The 21003-nt window shown below is 41.0% G+C and overlaps 1 protein-coding gene across 5 annotated transcripts in view; it reads right to left on the reverse strand.

The window, feature by feature from the left end:
• The window catches only part of ADGRB3 (adhesion G protein-coupled receptor B3), a 458060-nt gene that overhangs the window by 289589 nt on the left and 147468 nt on the right, over window positions 1–21003 (reverse strand). For 4 of the 5 annotated variants that reach the window (XM_082218223.1, XM_082218222.1, XM_082218225.1 and 1 more), the window contains exon 3: window positions 7814–7924. The exons of the other annotated variant lie outside the window; for it this stretch is intronic. In XM_082218223.1, coding sequence (XP_082074349.1) covers window positions 7814–7924 — 111 coding nt within the window. The remainder of the gene's footprint in view (window positions 1–7813; window positions 7925–21003) is intronic. 5 annotated transcript variants of the gene reach the window in all.

A 21003-nucleotide genomic window follows, 5' to 3' on the forward strand; every position in this document is an offset into this window, starting at 1 on the left:
ACATCCCAAATTAATTAAGGGGGAACAAATTTAAACTTAATCCAGACAAAACAGAGGTGCTTTTGGTCAATTGGAAGGCAGCACAGGGAATAGGGATTCAGGCTGTGCTGGATGGGCTAACACAGATACAGGCTGACAGTTTAGGTGTGCTCCTGGACTCAACCCTGAGCATGGATGCTCAGGTTTCTGCATTTGTACAGTGGAAGGTAGTGCATCAGCTGTGCCTAGTCCTTGAGATGTCTGATTTGGCTGCAACAGCACACATCTTAGTTACATCCCATTTGGATTACTGCACTCTACGTAGTGCAGCTTTTGAAATGTGCTCCGAAACTGAAAATGGCTCAAAGAGCTGCAGCCAGATTGCCGACCATGGCTGGTTACAGGGAACATAAGACCCATTTGCTTTAATAGATTTTATGTATGTATATAGTTTTCCTTTGTGGTTTTTTTTAATGGTTGCTGGGTTTTCCCTATGTATTTAGTAGTTCTCATTTTTATATGTAAGCTGCCTTGAGTCCTGTCAGGGAAAAGGGTAGGGGATAAATAAATAAATAAGCAAATAGTAATAATAGTAATAACAACAATAATATTCTCACTTCCTGTGTGAAATGGAAGGCCTTGAGCGTATTTACTTAACTCACCCTATATACATACAGTATATGAAAGGGATATTTGTCTTGCAGCCCTAATAATACTGACTAATGGTTGGATCCAGAGGAAATCAGTCATGTTTAGTTAGCTAGTTGCCTAACACAAAGCATTCTGTAAGTGACTTGCAATCAAGTTTAAAGCATTAAGATTTTTTAAAAGCCATCAATTGAAATCAATGGAGCACTTAAAAAATAATAATTAGAATAGGTCATGACAAATTATCCATGACAGACTTCTCCCATTTATTTCAATGGGACTAAAGCATGGCCAACTTCCTCTGGATTCAATACTCTGGGACCTGTTTAAAACATGGTAAAGATCTTGCTGCAGTAACAATCTTGTACACTCCTAAGTAAGGCTTTTAAATTTTATTTAATTTCCTACACGCCTGACATTTGCTTTTGCCTTTGTCAAGGTTGCTTAAAGGAAAGGCCAAAATGGAACCCATAGTCAAAGCTGTGCTCAATTTGTTCCTCATTATGTAAATTAGATCTATACACTGAATGCAAATGATCATTTATCCCACAAAGACCTACTGACAGTGTACTAGCGTTAAAATCTAAATATTCAGTAATAATAGTGTTTTCTTATTCTTAATAGTACTTCCTTATTATTGAAATTTTCATTTTTATTGAAATGGTCAATAGTATCTCTTAGAGCGGTGAATGGGACTATTTTGTGGGAATAAATTCCAAAGAAAATCCTCATTATGACATATTTTACATGGTTGTTTTTGTATAATTTTTTTCAAAATTATATATGGATGTTTTATGATGGCCTATATTTGTAATGTAATGCCTAATAAAGGTTTGGCGATGGAAGTAAGAAAGAAATTTTCATTTTCAGTGTTGTGTGGGTCTCTGCAATTTGATTATTAAAAGACAGAACACATGTAATATGACTGGGTGTTGAATTTTTTATTATTGGCAGTGACAAGCACTGCTGAGCAGGTTGTCTGAAATGTAGAGGAGGACAAATGTTCAAGGCAAGCTTCACCTAACCTCAATTTCTTCCTCATAAGTAGGGATGGGAGAACTTGTCAATTTTGGTTTCTCCCAGTTCTACACTGAAGTTCAGCTTCTGCATCAGTTTAAAAAAGCATAATGAAAATCAGCAAACTTCTCCTAATGAACACATATGTATGGAATTTTGCCTAACATACATGCTTTTGCAAAGCAATTTACACCAATATAATGTGCTTTTATGTTATTTTCACTATTATGCACAGTTTTGGTATATGTTATACATACACGTTAGTTGGCTGGAGAACTGCATTGCAAAATTCAGACAAGTGTGAATTTTGAAGAATGGCTGCATTTTGGTTGCTCATTGTTTTGGAAATTGTGAAGTATGCCTATAGTACGCCTATAAATGCATACTGAATCAAATCTCTTTCTCTTTCCCTATCACAAGTATCAAATGCCTTGGACCTTTGTCCTGCTTTGCATCTGATTACCCTACGGACAAATCTAAATGTAGTAATTTATCTCAAATTTCTATATGCACATTTAAGCTGCAAACAAGTGAATATTTATGTAACTAATTCCAACACAGGCAGCAACCATTTTACGATATGTGATCAAACACACACTCATTGCTGCTGACCTGGAAGTCGTCTGAAAATGGGGCCAGAATGGGGTGGGCATATGCACACTCCATCGATGTGCATGGGGTTCAATTTTTTCTATAGACTGAACCACTGCCTATGCTTCATGTTGACTGAAATGAATGGGAGACGATGAAGTTTTAAATACCTTTTCCTTGCTTTGCTCCATTCCCTCAACTCTACACAATCTTGCCAGACAAGTGCCTTGTCTTGCTACAATGGTTCCTTGAGAGTCTGGGAACAACATGCAAATGAAACTCCAACACGAACAAGGATTTTGGATTCTCTTTGCTTCCTTTGAAAGAGGATGGGGAAATCTACTTGCAGGCATGTAGGTGTGGGCCAAAGACCTCTGAATTGACATTTAATGCCTTGCACTAAATTAGGATACAAGAGATGTTTTACTTTCTCATGGGCTCGGTCCTTAAAGCATTGATACTTTCCCTCAAAGCACTAAGGGTGATTTAGGCCATAAATAAATATTAAAAATTAATTTTAAAAGGGTTGCAAAAGCATGAGTTATTGACTGGAGCAGCTCATGAATCCATTTAACACTTACCTGCATTATAATCATACAATCCATTATGCCTAAAGAGAGGACAATCTGGAGGAATGCACAACTTGTGGTTGGAAAGGAACAGACAGTCATGCTGCAGTCTTGTGCTGTTAGGACCAATGACCACGATGCCCTGCTTGCAATAAGCTGTGTGCTTGCTGTGATATATGATAACCGTCTCCTTCCTTCACCATGCACTCAGCTGCCTAGTTTAGTCATGATTCGGCAACATATTTCCCACCCACCTCCATCCTGCTGATCATACTTTGAAAGAGAAATAAGATGCATGGAGATGCAAGGCGATGACAGTTTTACAATAAGCGAAAATTAATCCACATCTCTGCAGGAGCAGAGATCATGTCATCTTGTCTTTAGATATGCTTATAGAGATTTGTTTCACTGCTTATATACAGATCTCCTCATTCTACAAAGGTTTCCCTGTGCCTTTCAATGGAAGGGGGCAAATGATGCATGTACAAAACTAGCTCTCCATGTTCTAAGGAAGTGAATGGGACAGTCTGCAAGTGCAAAAGTTCTGTGTGAGCATCAGATTGATAAATGGGCATATGAATGCAGCATAATTTCATCCCGAAATGTTTGGACATGTTGTATTGCCTGCTATCAGACACACACAATCTGCCACTCCCTAGCACCCCCCCCCATTTTTAGTAATTTTGTTTTTGTTTTTTTTGCAGGGGGCAAGGACGAGTTCAAGGAGAGAACAAATCCATTATTCTGAACAATTTCAACCATTTTGCGGAAATAATTGTATGGCATGACACGCAACCAGGATTTTATTTCTAGACTCTTTTTTTTTATTAATTTGTCTTTACATAAAAGGAAAATCAACCAGAAATAATCTTAAGTCACAGAAACAAATGAAAGCCATATCCAAAAGTCTTTTTTAATCATGCTTATTAATTTCTGAATGCGTACAGGTAAATCTATGATGCATGTTAGAAGATCCTAATGATTCTACTGAAGGAGATACAACATTAATTTAACCAAGAGAAAAGAAAAGCCGCACAGTGAACCACATACGCAATGATCAGTACCAAAAAGGAAAAGGAAAAGAAAACCAGGATGAAAAAAAAAGTAAGAGATGGATATTAGTAACTATGTTGAAAAAAGCGCACAGTATTTTGTAAAATAAATTATTCTGCAGTATGCAAGCTACAGAATGGCCAGTTTACATATAACACTTAACCGAACGGTGGCTTGGTAAGAACGAGCAAAACTGTGAGTACCCAGAGCAAAAACTGTGGCCACTTCACTCCTCCCCTGGTCCTGTTGCTGCTGCACTACCAATAGGTAAGCCATGGTTTGGCGTAGCATTACATGAAGCCTCATGGGTTGTCTTCCCCAAAACACCAAAAGTTGTAAACCAAGAGGAAACCTTGGTTACATCTCATTGTTTGGGAGAGGAGCTAGACAAACCATTAGTTTGGATTTATATGCAGCACTGATCCAAAACATAGTTTAGTGCAACATGAGGATCAAGGAAGACGTGAAGTGCTTGTGATTTTTGCTCTGGATATCCACACACTTGTTTGTTCTCAGCAAGCCATAGTTTGGCTTAGCATGGCATGAAAACTGGCCCACTGTTTCCTCGGTATTATGCAAGCATTTTCAAGCGAGGATTTTGGAAAAGAAGCTGGGGGAGAGTTAAATATTCACCTCCTCTTCCCATTTGCCTCATAATCATCACCTCTTCATATTTTTACAATGGATAGAGGGTACTGTTTTCTAAGGATCCAAGTAAGTGCACTGAAGTATATGCTAAAGCAAACTGCATATATATATATATATATATATATATATATATGCAGGTTTTGGTGTCTTCGGTTTCTACGTATATATATATATATATATATATGCAGGTTTTGGTGTCATATATATATGCAGGTTTTGGTGTCTTTGGTTTCTACGAAAGCATATATATATATATATATATATATATATATATATATATATATATATGAAGAGCTACAGCAGACTATGGCACAGTTCTATGGTAATTCTTTGGGACTAAGAAGCAGACTAAAAGCGGTCAGAAGAAGCTGATATAATAAACCTGCTGGAATTGTCAATAAAGTACAGTGCTGCTGGAAAAGATATGTGACTAAATATCTTTTGGAATTCTATGTATAATTTACAGCTGTACATGGGCCACTGATTAAACCAAAGTTAAATCCTCTTATGCCCCTTGATTTACTCTGAAGATTTTAAAGCACACCCTTAGCTTAAAACCAATGGGACTTAACAGTGCTTAACTTTGACTGAATCATACTTATATTTTCTAGGCATTATAACTGGGTTTCAAGGTATGATCCAGAGAGCCCCCTTATGTATGCCTCTTTTGAGAGTGATTTATATCGGATGTTTGTGGTGCTGTATCAGGTCACAGCCTCTTGTTCCCATGTTCAGTTAACATCCACACACACACACACACACACACACACACACACTCCATAAAACATGGGAGCTGTTTCAAGGTGATAAGATACCTCCTTGCATGGGCACGTGTGAATAGTACAAAACCACTTATGTGGGGCTGATCACATGGGTCTTTCCCATGGAATCAGTACACTGTGAGAGAGCATGTCAATTCCATGGGGAAATATGCAAATGGTCAGCCCAGCCCATGTGGCCACATTATTCACAGGCATGCCCCTGCAGTGTAGGATTCTACCATATTGAAGTAGCTCCCCTTAAAGGTGAAGTTTTCCAGATAGTAATGTTCATGATAAGAGTCTTTTGCTTAATTTTGCTGGAGTGTTTGGAGTGTTCCTACTCTAGGAGTATAGTGGCGTCCTATACCTATACTTTGAAAAATCAGGATGCACTATAATAGAATCATAGCTAATTTAATAATGTGGGTCTATAAGCACTATGGTTGTGGGAAAATGTGGGTGAGGGGATTGGTGGGTTCATGCTTAATATCTTGTACAGAACAAGACATTTCAGGAAACACAGTGTGCCATTTAGCACAATCAATGGATGGTAAGTTCAAAGACTGTGCTATTTGGGTGATAACTATAAGGTATCACTTGATAACTTGAACTTGTGCAACTTCTATAATCAGTCACCCCACAAGGGACCACTGATTACATCAATTACCCAGCAATGGATATCAAGGGTGGGAGGAGATATAATTATCATATGACCTACCACACAATAGCTAGCGCTTAGAAGCTTATAAGGCGTCACCTACTCCTTAGATACAATGAAGGCCTCCATGTTAAGATGTTAGATTTTGCTAAATCTTACAAAACACTGTCGTAACAGGTACAATCTATTCCTTGATTGCATTCTGAATACAATTTACTCCATCACACATACACTTATTTCATGGAATTACATGGAATAAGTGGTTGGGCGTTTGTGGCCTAATGATAAAGAAACATATGTGCTAATAGCTGTAATTTACCCCTGAATAATCCCACTACAGTGTGGAGTAAGTGGTTTAAGGATAATGATCCTAGTTGATAAATAATTATGGAGAGAAAGCTTCATTCAAAAGAAAAATGGCACCGAGCTTGCTGAAACAACACTGGTCTTTTCTTTTTCAGTGTACAGTGGTGCCTTGCAAGACGAAAATAGTCCGTTCCGCGAGTCTCTTCGTCTAGCAGTTTTTTCGTCTTGCGAAGCAACCCTATTAGTGGCTTAGCGGATTAGCGCTATTAGCGGTTTAGCGGCTATTAAAGGCTTAGCAGCTTAGCAGCTAAAAGGCTATTAGCGGCTTAGTGGATTAGAAAAAGCGAAAAAAATCGCAAGACTCGCAAGACGTTTTCGTCTTGCGAGGCAAGCCCATAGGGAAATTCGTCTTGCAAAGCGCATCGAAAAACGGAAAACCCTTTCGTCTAGCGGGTTTTTCGTCTTGCGAGGCATTCGTCTTGCGGGGCACCACTGTAGCTTCTATGAGTAAATAATTTCATTTAGCGAACAATGTGCATAACTTTTTATTTGCATTGATGTATTTGGCCAGGTTCATTTGCTAGTTTTCAAGTGCTTTAACTGGTTTAGCAAACTTTCTGGCATCTGATCCAGATATAGCCATGTGCAAATATGTATGCACAGCCTAAGACAATGACTGGGATCCCCTTCTGAGATGCAATGCACTAGTACACTTTGAAGTACCAATGAGAGCTGCACTCAATGCCTAACACTCACTCATCTGGGAATAAGGTAGTGGAACTTTTTGTTCCACCCATTCATATTTACTTCTGAGTAAGCATATACAGGTTTGTACGGTAAGTGCAGGTTTTTATTTTCAAGTCAACAGAATTGGATAATCAGGGCCTTGTTAAAGGAGCATTACAAAGAACATCTTATAAGTTGAACACTGAGGTTCTTTTATTTTCCTTTAGTATATTACTTCTGGTTTTCTGATTTCCCATTGAGTAACTATCCAGTCATTTTGAGGAGGAATCAAGGGAATGGGCCAACTCTGCTCCCACCCAGGAGAAGTGCAAACAAGTCTCATGGCTCCATATATCAGTACCTCTTTATTATTATTGTGCATGCTAATTGGCACCTTGTGTGGGGAGAGGAAAGGCACTCCCAGGGGCACAGATATGGCCCCGAGACTACTCTGTGAGTATCTAGGCATCTTATTTATGAAACAGGCATATGTGTCCTTAATAGGGGCTACACTTAATTTCCTTCTAAGAAGCTGTGTTGTTGTTTTGTGTGCTTTTCCTTAAATGTTTACATTCAACATCATTATTATATTAAAAGAGATATTGCTTTATATTTAAAGGAGGACAAATTTAACAGTATTCACATTTGACACTGTTTGTTTATAAACAATCTGTCTAATTTTCGGCTACTTTATTTATGGACTTTAACTGGTGGCAAAAATAAAAATAAGAAGAAATGGCTTAAAAAAAGTATCAGCTTAGAAAACTGACAAATATGCAGCAAAAGATTATGGAGACATGCAGTGGCTTTTCTAAAATTAAACACAGTAAGTAGAAAAAATGTAACTAATGTATTACCAGTTTGTGCCATAAATTTAGCAGCATCAGCTTGTTCCTGAGGGACCCTTTTCTCATGAACAGATCGAGGTCGCTGACTTTTAATTGTATGATCTCCCATCATTCCAAATTCTAAAGACAGAATAAAGGTTTATGAAAGCTTGTGTGCAGACATTTCTCAAAAATTGACATACTATCTCATGCAATATGTTTGTCAAAAAATAACAAAAATAATAAAAAAAACCACCTGGAGAGGGCACTGGTAAAACTTCAGACCATGGCAATTAACATCAACTTAGTTTGCTAGGCTAGATAAGAAAATATAATTAGGCTTAATTCTGTGTCTGGAGAGAATTTTAAACCAGAGGCTTGTTTAAATAGGAAATAGAAACATATCAGTATTTTGACACATACTAAAAATCAGTTGCAGGACAAAAATCAGTTATTTAGACTGGAGACATTTTACTCAGAATATTTTAAATCAGTGCAAACCACACCAGAGAACTACCACCACTGAGTTAAGTGCTGTTGTTCTATGACAGAAGCTAGTGTTTCCTGTGGAGATCAATACCTTCCCTGCTCATCATTCAGCCTGATGGACTGGTAAGCATATCTTCATGAGAACAGAGACAATGGCACATAATGAAGTGGCCCATAAAATGCTCAGTGATAAGCTGGATGCAATGGCAGCTGTGTCTGTTACTTTCATTGCTTCAGAAAACTCTCATAGTTATTAACAAAGTGTGTGGAAGGCCCAAGGCTTTCCCCCCCTGCTGTTGATTCTAAAACAGAACTCTCTTTGATTTTAATAGGGGAAAATCTATGTTAAAAACTCCCATGTGGGAATCGTGAGATGCTGCTTGAAATAAAACCCAGCTCTGCTGATAATTTTCTTCACTGCCTTTGGCAAATCACTTAACCTCTAACAGCTTGAGCCTAAGATTTGCTATGCCTGTACATAAATGCTTATGACTGGGTGCCTGGACACCTACAGCCATGCAACATCACAGTGTGTTTATATCAGTAACAGAGGCAGGTAAGCCATCGCAATAAGCACCAGGGTGCCAAATTCAAGATGTACAGATGAGTACAAGTAGGCCTCAATCACACTCATGGTGGGAAGTGCCTCAGGAGTGAGCGGGGCCACTGTGTTGGTTGAGATCACTGTAGCAGACATCATTAGTCCTTAATAATGTGAAATCCCACATTGCAACAGCCCCTTTTCCAAGCTCCTTCCCAGTGCTATTTTTCTAGAAAAGAAGGTGCCAGAATTCACTGTTCTCATGGAACAGCAATGAGGCCCACTTGAGATATGCCAGAACTGAGTTCCGGCAAGTTCCGGCTGAAAGAAAGCCCTGCTCCTTTCTATGAGCCGTTTTGTATATATGACAACCTCCATGCAAATGCATCGGAAGAGAGTGAGAGCTGAGTGGTCACTATTGGGCTCACAGTCAGGTTCCATTTGCCTGTGTAATGATGGATGAAATCTGGAGTCTCGATGTGAAAGTTATATGCAAGGCAAAGATAGTTTGAATAAAGGCTGCAGTGGTCAAGTTGTGGTGGTTGTATGTATAACTCACACCTTGCTGTGCCAGTGCTCACAAATGACACCCTTCTGTGAGCGGGGGGCTTGCTATAAACCCAGTGACAGGTCCCACACTCCTAAGAAATTTTGAGTTCTCTCTCTTAATACTTGAAAGGTTTTCATTTTTCCAAAATGGTACAAGTCTCTAAATATTCATGGTTCAATTTTATTTTTTATTTAAATAGTAATAATTATCCACGCTAAGAATAGCTGCACATTTTGCATCTTACAGCGAATATTTTAAAAACCTTATTAATAAAATAAATTTGTGAATTTTCTGATACATTTTACATGAATTCTAAAAATGCCTATGGAATTCAATGTTTAATATTCAACCCATTCCTCCCCCCAATGCTAAATGTAATCTTAATTTTACTCGATGGTTTGCATTTCCTGGTGCAGAAACAATATTTTTTAAAATTATGATCATTACTACTAGTAGTAGCATTACTACAATTATTAGAAAGTTCACTGGGAGTTACATTTAAAAGTTGGAATTAAACAAATACTGTAACTACGGGGTTAAATATATATATACGTTCCAATTAATAAAAAAGTGTGATACTTCTACCCATTTGAGGCCCATCAGCTTGTGCGGGATCCAGGCTACTGAGGGGCCCCTGAGAATGATGGTCTCAGTGGTTCCCTGCTCTGTGGGTGGCATCCATCTTCCTCCTTATCACCACCCCTGTTGTCACTGCTTCCTTTCTTGCCTATCCCTCTGTGCCTGATCCCCTTCACTTTGGATGGAAGACAAGGTTATTTCTCCTCATTTTCCTCACCTTTTAAAGTTCTTGTTTAGATATGCTGAACAAACCCCAAAGATAGTAGATCTTCTAACATCACAGTCCATACAGGTCCTACTGAGTTAAATGGAACTTACTATCTCATATGTGTTCATAGGATTGCAAATTCAAGATATTAGGTGATTATCTAGCTTGATTGCACTGGACAGTATGAATAATAGAACTAATAGGAGGTTCAGATCTTCAGGGGTGGACATTGGCAATGTGGCACCCTGTGCAAGGCCAAAATTTGATGCCCCTACCCAGCCCTCATACTGCCTTTCCAAATCAGGGTAAGTGAGGCTCTAGGCTTTGGGGAGGAGGTGTGAGAACTCTGGCAGGGTCCTAGAGCCCTCCCGTCTCCTTCCCAAAGCTGGGTAAGCACTAATAAGACTTTGGAAAGGAGAGAGGAGGACTCAAGGACCCCATCAGAGACCTTACACCTTACAAGAGTTTACTAGGCTTTCGGAAGGAGGCAGAAAGATGCCCCCTCAGCTCTGTGCTCTGTGCATGGAAATTGGTTGTGTTGCCCAAAAACCACCTCTGAGGACTTTGTCACACAGGGGCCAGAGAGTAAGGCAGAACTCAACCCAATATGGCTTCTAAATGGTGACAAATGTCTTCATGTCATGGGATAGCAGCTGAGTAGGATTACAGTTTGATACCCAGCAATGTAGTGCTACCAATGATATGGAAAAATGTGTGCACACCTGAGGGGAGATTATTTACCCAAACAATATACCGTGTTTTTCGCCCTATAGGACGCACTTTTTCTCCTCCAAAAATGAAGGGGATATGTGTGTGCGTCCTATGGGGCGAATGCAGGCTTTCGCTGAAGCCTGGAGAGCGAGAGGGGTCGGTGCGCACCGACCCCTCTCGCACTCCAGGCTTCAGGAGAGCCCCACCGCCAGCCCCACAAGCTCGGGGGACAGTGGAAGAGGCACGGCGCGCCTTTCCCGCTGTCCCCCGACTTGGTTAGAAGGCTGGCGACGGGAGAAGCCTGCTTCTCCCTGCCACCAGCCCCACAAGCTCGGGGGACAGCTTCCCGCCCAAGCCCTGTGCCTGGGGGAGGGAATAATTGTTTTTCTTTATTTCCCCCCAAAAAACTAGGTGCGTCCTATGGGCCGGTGCGCCTTATGGGGCGAAAAATACGGTATATAGCAACAAGAAATGCCCTGTGCTTACAGAACTTCATAATAGACTAAACACAATGACTTAATCCATATTTGATCTCCAGTGACTTTATAGGTAAGGCAGTGGGCATACAATCACAGTCTAAAGATGCATTGAGGTGTAATGCCTACATTGTAATATGCGTGTGTTGGAGAGAAGGCATGCAACCATAGGGCTCCTCCTGAACTTTAATGCACCATTAAAACAAATAATGTAAACAGTAACAGTGAATGCCAGGCTGCTGAATCTCCAGTCTGTAGGTAAGGATTCACTGGGCTGTTTGGGGCTGATTGAAAATGCAGCTCAAAACATCTGTAGGGCACTAGGTTGATGAAAACTGCTTAAGGAACACAGCTTTGCAGCGCTATGCTGTAGTGCTGAAGATAAAAGTTCAAAGGTTCCCCTATTGGTACAACATCATGATGAAACTAAATGGGCTGGCCCACTAATGTGCTCTATGGCGTACCCTTCCAGAGCTACTTGACATTATGTACTACTAGTTACATATGACTGGAGCTGGATCATGGCCAACAGGTTTAGCACTGAGGTGCCGTATACAAAATATATCAAATTTCCCCCAAAGCACATTGAAAATGGCACAAGGGTTGAGGGACGAAGAAGAATGGGGATTCCCCATGGATGTATCTATGTACTTCTCTGGATTGTGGATAGGTTTCAGGGCTCTGCGTCACTCCTGGTTTCAGCCAAAACACTGCTGTGCTGTGATACACCTAATTGGTGTGATTGCCAGGGGTGGGGTGGGAAGATAAAAACCTGTATAAAAATTACTGCTGCCTCCTTGATATGGGTGCCCATACCAGCACATATGAGAATTTCCCAAGCCAAAATGCAAAATTGCCTGTCTGGAGAGATCTGCAAATAATCAGTATGAAGAGCTGTATTAGACGATTAATGCTGAAACCAGCAAAGGTGCTTTGCTTCTATAGATAAGCTTCATTTTAAGACCCAGGAAGCTTGACACTTTTTAATGCATTATTCCTTTTTTCCATATTTCCTAGCACAGTTCTGTCACACCAAGTGAAAGAGCACAGAGCGTTCAGCATCATTTGCTGTTACTTCACGTTGTTTTTCTAAATTTCCTCTCAATAGGTGTTTTAGTCACACCCACAACTGGCTGGTGTATGTGTGTGTGTGTGTGTGTGTATATATATTCCATCACTAGATGGCAGGATGGGCCTTAATTTTAAGCTGCAGATCGCTGCAGTAAAAATGAGAATCTGATTTTTCTTTCTGTTTTTCCTCCTTCCATATTCTGCTCCAGCAAATAAATAAATAATAATAAAAATCAGTAGGATATTCTCCTGAGTACAGCTTGAGTGAAAATCCCCAAAACCCAAATTATTAATATGAAGGATGAAAAAAACAGGGCAATTCTGATAGTCGCTTTGATTCACCCTGTGCTTTGCTAAACTAACTGAACTGAAAGGATAAACATGTCCAAGCAGGTCACTGTTCACTCCTGCTTCTGAATACATTCCAATTAAAAAGGAACTCTCAGGTTATGTATTCCCACATGTAATTCTCCCTGGGGAATTCCTCAGTATGATAGCAAAATACTAAAAAAAAGAGGAAAACATATTCCAACCACCCTTCAACAGCTGTTGAAGAGTATCTGTTGGGTTATCCCAACGGCCAGGAATAATGCTATAGAGAGGCAGGGGGGGGGGTTATATTTTCTGTGGGTGGAATCAATGTTGCACTAAAGCAAAGGGGTCCCTCAGGCAAACATTTCAGCTTACCAGATGGAACGAAACCCCTATCTTCCCCCTGTGTGCTATACCTGGAGTTCTCCCCAATTGTCAATTTTGGCTGCAAGAGTGTATATGCAGGGGGAGGACTGGGGTGTGGTGGTGGTGATTATTCAGGATTTCTACTCATTAGTTCAGTGCAATGAGATTTGAATAGACAGCCTTAGACATGCCCTTGGCCTGGTACACACAAACTGCTAAGCCATAGTTAGCATTCTAAGACTCCATACCAGGGGCCAGCAAACTTTTTCAGCAGGGGGCCAGTCCATTGTCCCTCAGACCTTGTGGGGCCAGACTATATTTTTTTTGGGGGGGGGGATGAATGAATTCCTATGCCCCACAAATAACCCAGAGATGCATTTTAAATAAAAGGACACATTCTACTAATGTAAAAACATGCCAGATTTAGAAGGCGATTGGGCCAGATCCGTCCCCCAGACCATAGTTTGCCTACCCATGCTCCATACCCTCCAACATGCTGCCAATTAAAATTGGGGTGCTCATTATTTATGATTTTGCTTAGTCACAACCTGAAGGGATGAGGAAAGACAGAGCCTCTCCACCCCCACAATGTAACAAGAACTTAAACACTCTGCATTGCGCTGTTGTTATTAAGTCAGGTTGGAGCGTGTTGAGGGGAGGGGAAGGGAGGCAGAAAACATTCCCCCATGCAGGCTAGAGGTAGAGGATCCAAGAGCAACATCTGACAGAAGGTACGTGTGGGAAAGGAGTGGGGGGAACTTATTACTTCCCTACACCAAACCTATGAGAGCAAGAGAATGGGGGAATGATGACAGAGCAGGACCCCCTCCCCACAAATGAAAACAAAACCACAACAGGAGGTGTTGGTCAGGAAGGACTCAATCTGACTGTCTTTCTGGAGCAGCACTAGGATTCCTGCCACAACTCTCCCTTCTTGACACCTCAGCTGCTTTCCACCTAAGCCACTGCCATCCCCTCACACCCAGAGGTGAGGGGGCAATGCAGCGGCATGCAACAAGGGTGGAGAGATGGAAACGCATTCAATGAGGGTACAGAGATAGCTTGGACTGCAAAGCAACCCCCAGGATTCAGAGGCACCCACCCACCCACAATTCAGCATTCCCCAGGCTTCTATCGTTCCCATCCAGACCTGTGTGACCAAAAGCTGAGCCACCGATTCCTCCACTCACAATGAAGAATCACGTAGAAACCAAACTCCCACACTTAAACTGGAGGTGGTAGAGGGAAAGAAAACAACACCCAGCCCTTCCTGCAATTCTCACTCAGCACCAAACACAGCCCCTTCCACCACTTGGGTCTGATGATCTTGACAACAGATGCAGCCAAGAAAGCACTGTCAAGGAGCTCACACACTCCAGAGGGAAGGGAAGGCAGTTTCTGACTCGACTTGTCTATAAGCGAGCTTTGCCTGGCTTGCCACAGTTGCTACTATCACCTCAGGGTGGGAGCACGTGGGAGTGCACGCGCATGCACATACACCCCTGGTCCCTTCTTTCCCTTCACCCCTCCCATGACTGCTCTGCCTGCTCATCCATGCGCATGAGGAAGTGTGCAGCGGGTGTGTGAGAGGAAAGAGGGAGGGGACTGTGCTTGAGCTGCAGTGGGGTTGCAGTTGCTGCCGCCTGAGGGGAGTCCCAGCCTCGGGGTGTGCTGTGAAATCCTTTCTGCTCCAGCCAGCTGCCATGGAGAAGCTCGGGACAAGTGCTAGTTCATCCTCCTCCCTGCGACGCTGGAGGGCAAAAGCGGGACATTCCCAGGTCAAATCAAAAGTCAGGATGGTTTCTGTAAATCTGGGAGTGTCCTTCTAAAATTGGGACAGTTGATGGATATGGACCTCCTACCATATGACCACATGAAAGAGATTGGAAGCTTCATCTTCCATTTTAGATTAATCAACAGCCCCAGCCAGTATGGCCAACAATCCAGGATGATGGGATTCTTACAACAAATTGTGGTTAAGCTTGACCACTGTTTGTTGGGTTCAAAGAAACAGCAAGCTGTGATTACCGTAATATAAAACAGAATAAACATTCCCATGGCCTTTTTTTAGCTGCACCAGAGAGGGAGAAAGGAAGCAGATGAGTCTGAGGCTTCCCTAGGCTCATTCTCATAACACTAGAGTATGAACCAGCCCAGTATTTCTTTATTTCCCTGCACTGGGAGGACTGTTCTTTTGAACACTGTAAGAATGGCCCTGCTGAGTCAGGCCAAAGGCCCATCCAGTCCAGGAGCCTGTTCTCAGCATGGGCAGCCAGATGCCTCCAGGAAGCCCACAAGCAGAACTATTATTAGAACTACTTTGAAGACTGTTGCAAGGGTGTGAAGTGCTTTCAGCCCTTGTAAAATGTGCCACACGTTATAAAGCTATCCACACTTACCTTTTGCCCCACTCTTTCTAGGCTCAGGTCTGAACTTTTTACCCTGGAGCTTTCCCTGCAAAAAAAAAAAGCACTCTTTCGCACTCAATCGGAGCAAACGCCAATTTGGGTTTTCTGTGGATTGCCGTTTCTTCTGATTAAGCTTTAAAGAGTGGGTTTTCATGGAGAAAACTGGAGGGAGGGGGGAAGATGGGGCACTCAGACATGGAACTTTAAAGCTTGGACCATGCCTGGAAAGCACAGAAGAAAAGTAAGTGTGGATAAGCCCATAGTTACCTCTCTGAACTACCACTACTATTCATAAGATCACACAGTCTGATGAAAGAGACGTGTGGAACAACTAGAAGTCTTGCATATTGCACTCAAGAGATTGTCTACACTGGATGGGCAATGGTTCTGCAGGGTATCAGGCTGGAGTCTCTCCCAGGCCTAACTCCAGATGCTGCGAATGGAACCAGGGATCTTTGCATGCAAAGCAGATGCTCTACCACTGAGCTGTACAAATACCAAAATGGATAGGTATAAAATGGATAGCTATAAAATACGGACAGCACCTACAAAGCTTTGATCAACAGACTCTCCATAATTTAAACTTTGACTTTCCAGATCTGTTGTCTTCTGTTGGATGAATTTTAAACATACTTGTGTTAAACTAAAAATTTAAAGACTGCAAGTCTTCTTGACCCAGTTTAAAAGATGCCTCTGCCCCACTTAAGTTGCTGATTTATCTAATGCATTGCAAACTAAACCCAAATCATTTGCCAATCAACTGTAAGATGGCTGGCCAGGGACCACAAAATTGCTGTACCTTTGCATATTGCTGATACCAAGTACATGCTCAGTAATGGAAGCACCATTTCCCTCCTAAGTATAGCTTTACTTGGAAGCAGGTTGGATATGCTACATTTCCCCCGATTGAAACAAGTTTGTGGGTCTGGAAGCCCCTGATTTCTGAGGAGAGCAGCTCACTTCTGACACCCTAAGGCATGGTAGCTATAGCAAAGAGCTTACCTACCCAGCTAGTGGTCCACCCCTTGAGAGGGGACAGGCCTTGGCCCTTGTGAATTCTTTTGAAAATGAAAAGTGCATAAATCTACTTAAATAGAATCCGCTGGAGAAAAATAAATTAATTCATGATGAGTGTTGGCACTTAATAAACAAAAACAGAGTAATACAATTTACATTAGGTTTCCCCTTTAATATAATGTGTACAGAAGTGGATCCCAGTTTTGTTTTAAAAATTAAAATACTTTAAGAATGTCCAAATTCAAGGCTTGTGGCTCTCAAATTTTTTGAACTAATGAACTAAAAATAACCCATAGCTAATTTTTATTTAAAACCATTCTGCCTCGACACTGTACATTTATAATGGTTCGTCAGTTACTGTATATATTTTTAAGCAAACTATTTTTAGCAGTAAAATATGAGTGGCTTAAAGAACCATATTTATTGCATCTAAAACTTCCTGTCACATACATTTATTTACTGTGGAGAATGTGTCAATATCTGCTGTTTGTGTTAACGATTCATAAATTGAGGGAGTGCAAAGTGTATGCGTACTGTTGATTCACAAAACAAAAAAGGATTTGGTTCCATAGAGGCATGATGTTTTGTTGTGTGCCTAGACAATGCTGATCAGCTTAGATCTGTTGCCACTGTGATTTCTCAGGAACAATTTATTGCCAGAACAGATAATTGACAGTTGATATTGGTAACTATGCAAAAAGCAGAATAATTTATTTACTGCCATTTAAAACTACTGAACTGAATAAAAGATTGCTGGGCATTGTTCTGCTATACACCTCCAAATAGGGGAAAGCATAATAAAATAATTACCTAAGAGATACCATAAATCATTGGAGTGATGGATTTAAGTACTCCATATTACACCATATGGAGTTTTTCTTGTTAGGTGTACGGCACAACAAAGTGAAAAATAGTGTTTTCTTTTTCCACACAGGTACATTTAAGCCCAAGAATCACATTTTGTAGTTTTCTGCCATTGGAGATGTATATAAACCTCACCTGCAGTGGTCACTGTCTGGTATTGCAGGTATAAAAAAATGAGTAATGAGACAGCTTCTCACATAGTTTTTGTTTGCCTTTTTGGCTGTGTTAGTTCCATGGAGAATGGCGTGATATCAACTGTGGCACAGATATTTTATTACCTCTGGCTCAGATCTCCCCACTCAGTCATGAAGCTCACTGGGTAGCCTTCGGTCAGCCACCATCTCTTAGATTAGCGCACCTCACAGGGTTGTTGTGAGGGTGAAATGGGAAAGAGGAGAAACATGTACACCACCTTGAGGTCCTTGGAAGATAAAAGGTGGTATATAAATGCAATAATTACATAAATAAAATAAATACATAAACAAAACTATCACCAGTTTGACCAGTATTACTCCACAGTCGTTAACGAGGGGCTGTATATATATACACTGAAACATATACTATAGTGCTTATATTTTCCAACATTATTGATCACAGTGGGTGATGCAGAACAAAAAGTGGATCTGATCCAATTGTACGTTGAAGTTTGCATCACTTAACTCACAGATGCTCCATAAACATCTTACAACAATAAACAACTACCCAGATTTAAGTAAAAACCTGATTTGAGCATTTCAATAGGCAAATGCAGACAATATTCAGCTAATTTCATAGTGGAAATATGGACAATCGTTATACAATATTCAGCACATAGCTGAATTTAATAAACCTTTACCAATATACTACCATGTGTAGGCAAACACAAAACTTTTAGTAAAAAAATGAAGTGCCTAAAAAGCACTTAATCTCTCTCCTACCATCTGCAGATATTGTAGGCAGAAAACAGTACTAATAAATCTGGAAAGTATTACTTATCTCTGATTAATGCAATAAATTCTGGCTCTGTAATATCTGAATTGAGGTTGAGGGGGATGGCCACCAAGCTTAAAATTAAGAATACAGTGGTACCTCGGGTTACATACACTTCAGGTTACATATGATTCATGTTACAGACTCCGCTATCCCAGAAATATTACCTTGGGTTAAGAACTTTGCAGCGGCAGCAGCCAGAGGCCCCATTAGCTAAAGTGGTGCTTCAGGTTAAGAACAGTTTCAGGTTAAGAACGGACCTCCAGAACGAATTAAGTACTCAACCCGAGGTACCACTGTACCTCACAATGGATGAAACTTAAAGGAGTAGTTCAATGCCTTTTAGCTGCAGCATCTTATACAGTGGTACCTTGGGTTACAAACACTTCAGGTTACAAACTCCGCTAACCCGGAAATAGTACCTTGGATTGAGAACTTTGCCCCAGGATGAGAATGGAAATCGCATGCTGGCGGTGTGGCGGCAGTGGGAGGCCTGATTGGTGAAAGCGCGCCTCAGGTTAGGAACGGTTTCAGGTTAAGAATGGACCTCCGGAACGAATTAAGTTTGTAACCTGAGGTACCACTGTACTAAATAAGTAAGTAAGTGCATTGTAGCTTTGCCCCACTTTCCTTTGAAAAGTTATAAAGTTTTATGAGTACAATCATGTTTCACCACTAGAGAGAAAGGGCTATGCTGATGGCCCTTAAGATGTGGGGTAAGATTCCATCATTGGCCTCTCCTCTCCTCATCCCCTCCTCAATCTGATGGAATCCATAAAGGAAAGCTGGACCCAGAAGGTGTGTTGGTGGGTGCCGTGCAAAGCACCAAAACAGGCTGTGCTTCCATTCTACAAGAAAGGACCAGAGGAGCATCTTGCATACATTCTGAAACTCTGCCATGTGCTCTGTGCCCTACTGTTATCATGGAGCAAGCTCCTGCAGGGCCTAGATTGCTATGCTTCCAATCAAGAAAAGAGAAACCATGCAAATCTTAATTAAGTGTACATCTGGGTACAAACAATTTCGCCCCCAGCAAATATACTCGCTGCTGGAGGTAAAGGACACCCCCTCTTTTCCTTGTTCTCCATCTTCCCTGCTCTATTCACACATAAAGAACAGGTAGACCGGGAAGACCTTGTGCAACAAGCATCTGCCTGGAATGAGTGACTCAGATCAATGCTGAAACAATAAAGCCAAATGAAAAATGGCTTGCAGTAAACCCAAAATGACCTTTCTCAAATTGACCAGGTAATGTAGATAAACACAGGTTACTGGCGATTATCAGGGGCTGACAGCTCTGTAGTTCCTCAGGTAGCAGAAAGGGAGTCACACACAAAAATAGTCTTCCCTCCCTTCCCATGAAGCTTCATTTGAAAGCTGTTCGCAAAGATGAGAAAAGGAGAGAAGCATTTACTGGAAAGTCACACAGGTGGCGCAGTATCAGCATCTTCCCTGCTACCCATGTAGGCATTTCATAATCTATGCTGCATCATGAGAACAACAGTAGGTCACAAAGCAAGAATCCTATATATGAATAGAATAAATCAGCTGGCTGAAATGAATGCTGTATTAATACTGCCAAGTATGCTTATCTCCTGCCACATAAATTGCTGAGACTGACCCCCACCTCCCTTTGCATATGCTAATTTCCCTTTCCACTACAGTCCTTCTTAATGCATCAAATGCCACTCTGGAAAGTCTCCTGATCCTTAGACCCATCATTTGAGGGAACATAAAGAACAGCAGAACCATAAAAAAAATGTTGGTAATTGTGTGAACTTTTGGATCTCTGTCAATTTTTTTAGAGTCAGTATGTCCCATCCTAAAAGTTTCATCTTGATTGTTCCACCTTGTTCATAGTCAGCTCACTGAACATTCCTTTCCCCATACGTGTGTGACATTAGGCTTGTTCACACATCACACTGAACACAAATATTTGTGTGAAAGAGTGCACTCTGCTGATTTGCACAGTTGAACTATTGCGTACATGGACTGAACATTACATGTGAATGAATGTACAGGAACAAAGACGCTCACTGAATATGTAAGACCCAAATTACCATCCTTGGACCACACTTTTGTATTGGAGAAAAACAACTATTTTCTTTTCCCCCACTGAAATTTCCAAACCTTAAATAAATACTTGCATAAATCTCTACCCTTCCCTCTGTCATGTCCCATTTCTCTCCTCCAAAATACCCCGCAAAATGCAAGTTTAAGAAGGTGACAAGTGGAATGTCATAAATACACACAGAGGGGGAAATAAAAAATGAAGCAAATATCAGAGATCTGAAGCTAACCCATCATAAGATGATACAAAATCTGACAAGTATAGTAGAGACAGAAACCCCTCTAAGCCACAATGGACCAGTTATGGCAAAAGGAGGGAGGGGGACTCTTTCCAGTCAAAACAACAACTGTATTACCTCCAGGTTTCTTGAGACAAGATGGATAGACTGCTAAGCTAAAGAAATAGCTATACCCTAGAATAGGGATAAAGCCATATTGATAATCTCGTAACTTCTGCTAGAGATTTTGTGTTTTGGGGAGATGCTGCTCAGTGGCCATAACTGTTTCACATCATTTATTGATCTGTTGTTTCTCTTTTTATGTGTATTAAAATACTAGGCACATCATAAGTGGTCTAACAAGAAATCCA

This window comes from Podarcis vaucheri, assembly GCF_965113315.1.
Source record: "Podarcis vaucheri genome assembly, chromosome: 3".
Taxonomy (NCBI): Eukaryota; Metazoa; Chordata; class Lepidosauria; order Squamata; family Lacertidae; genus Podarcis; species Podarcis vaucheri.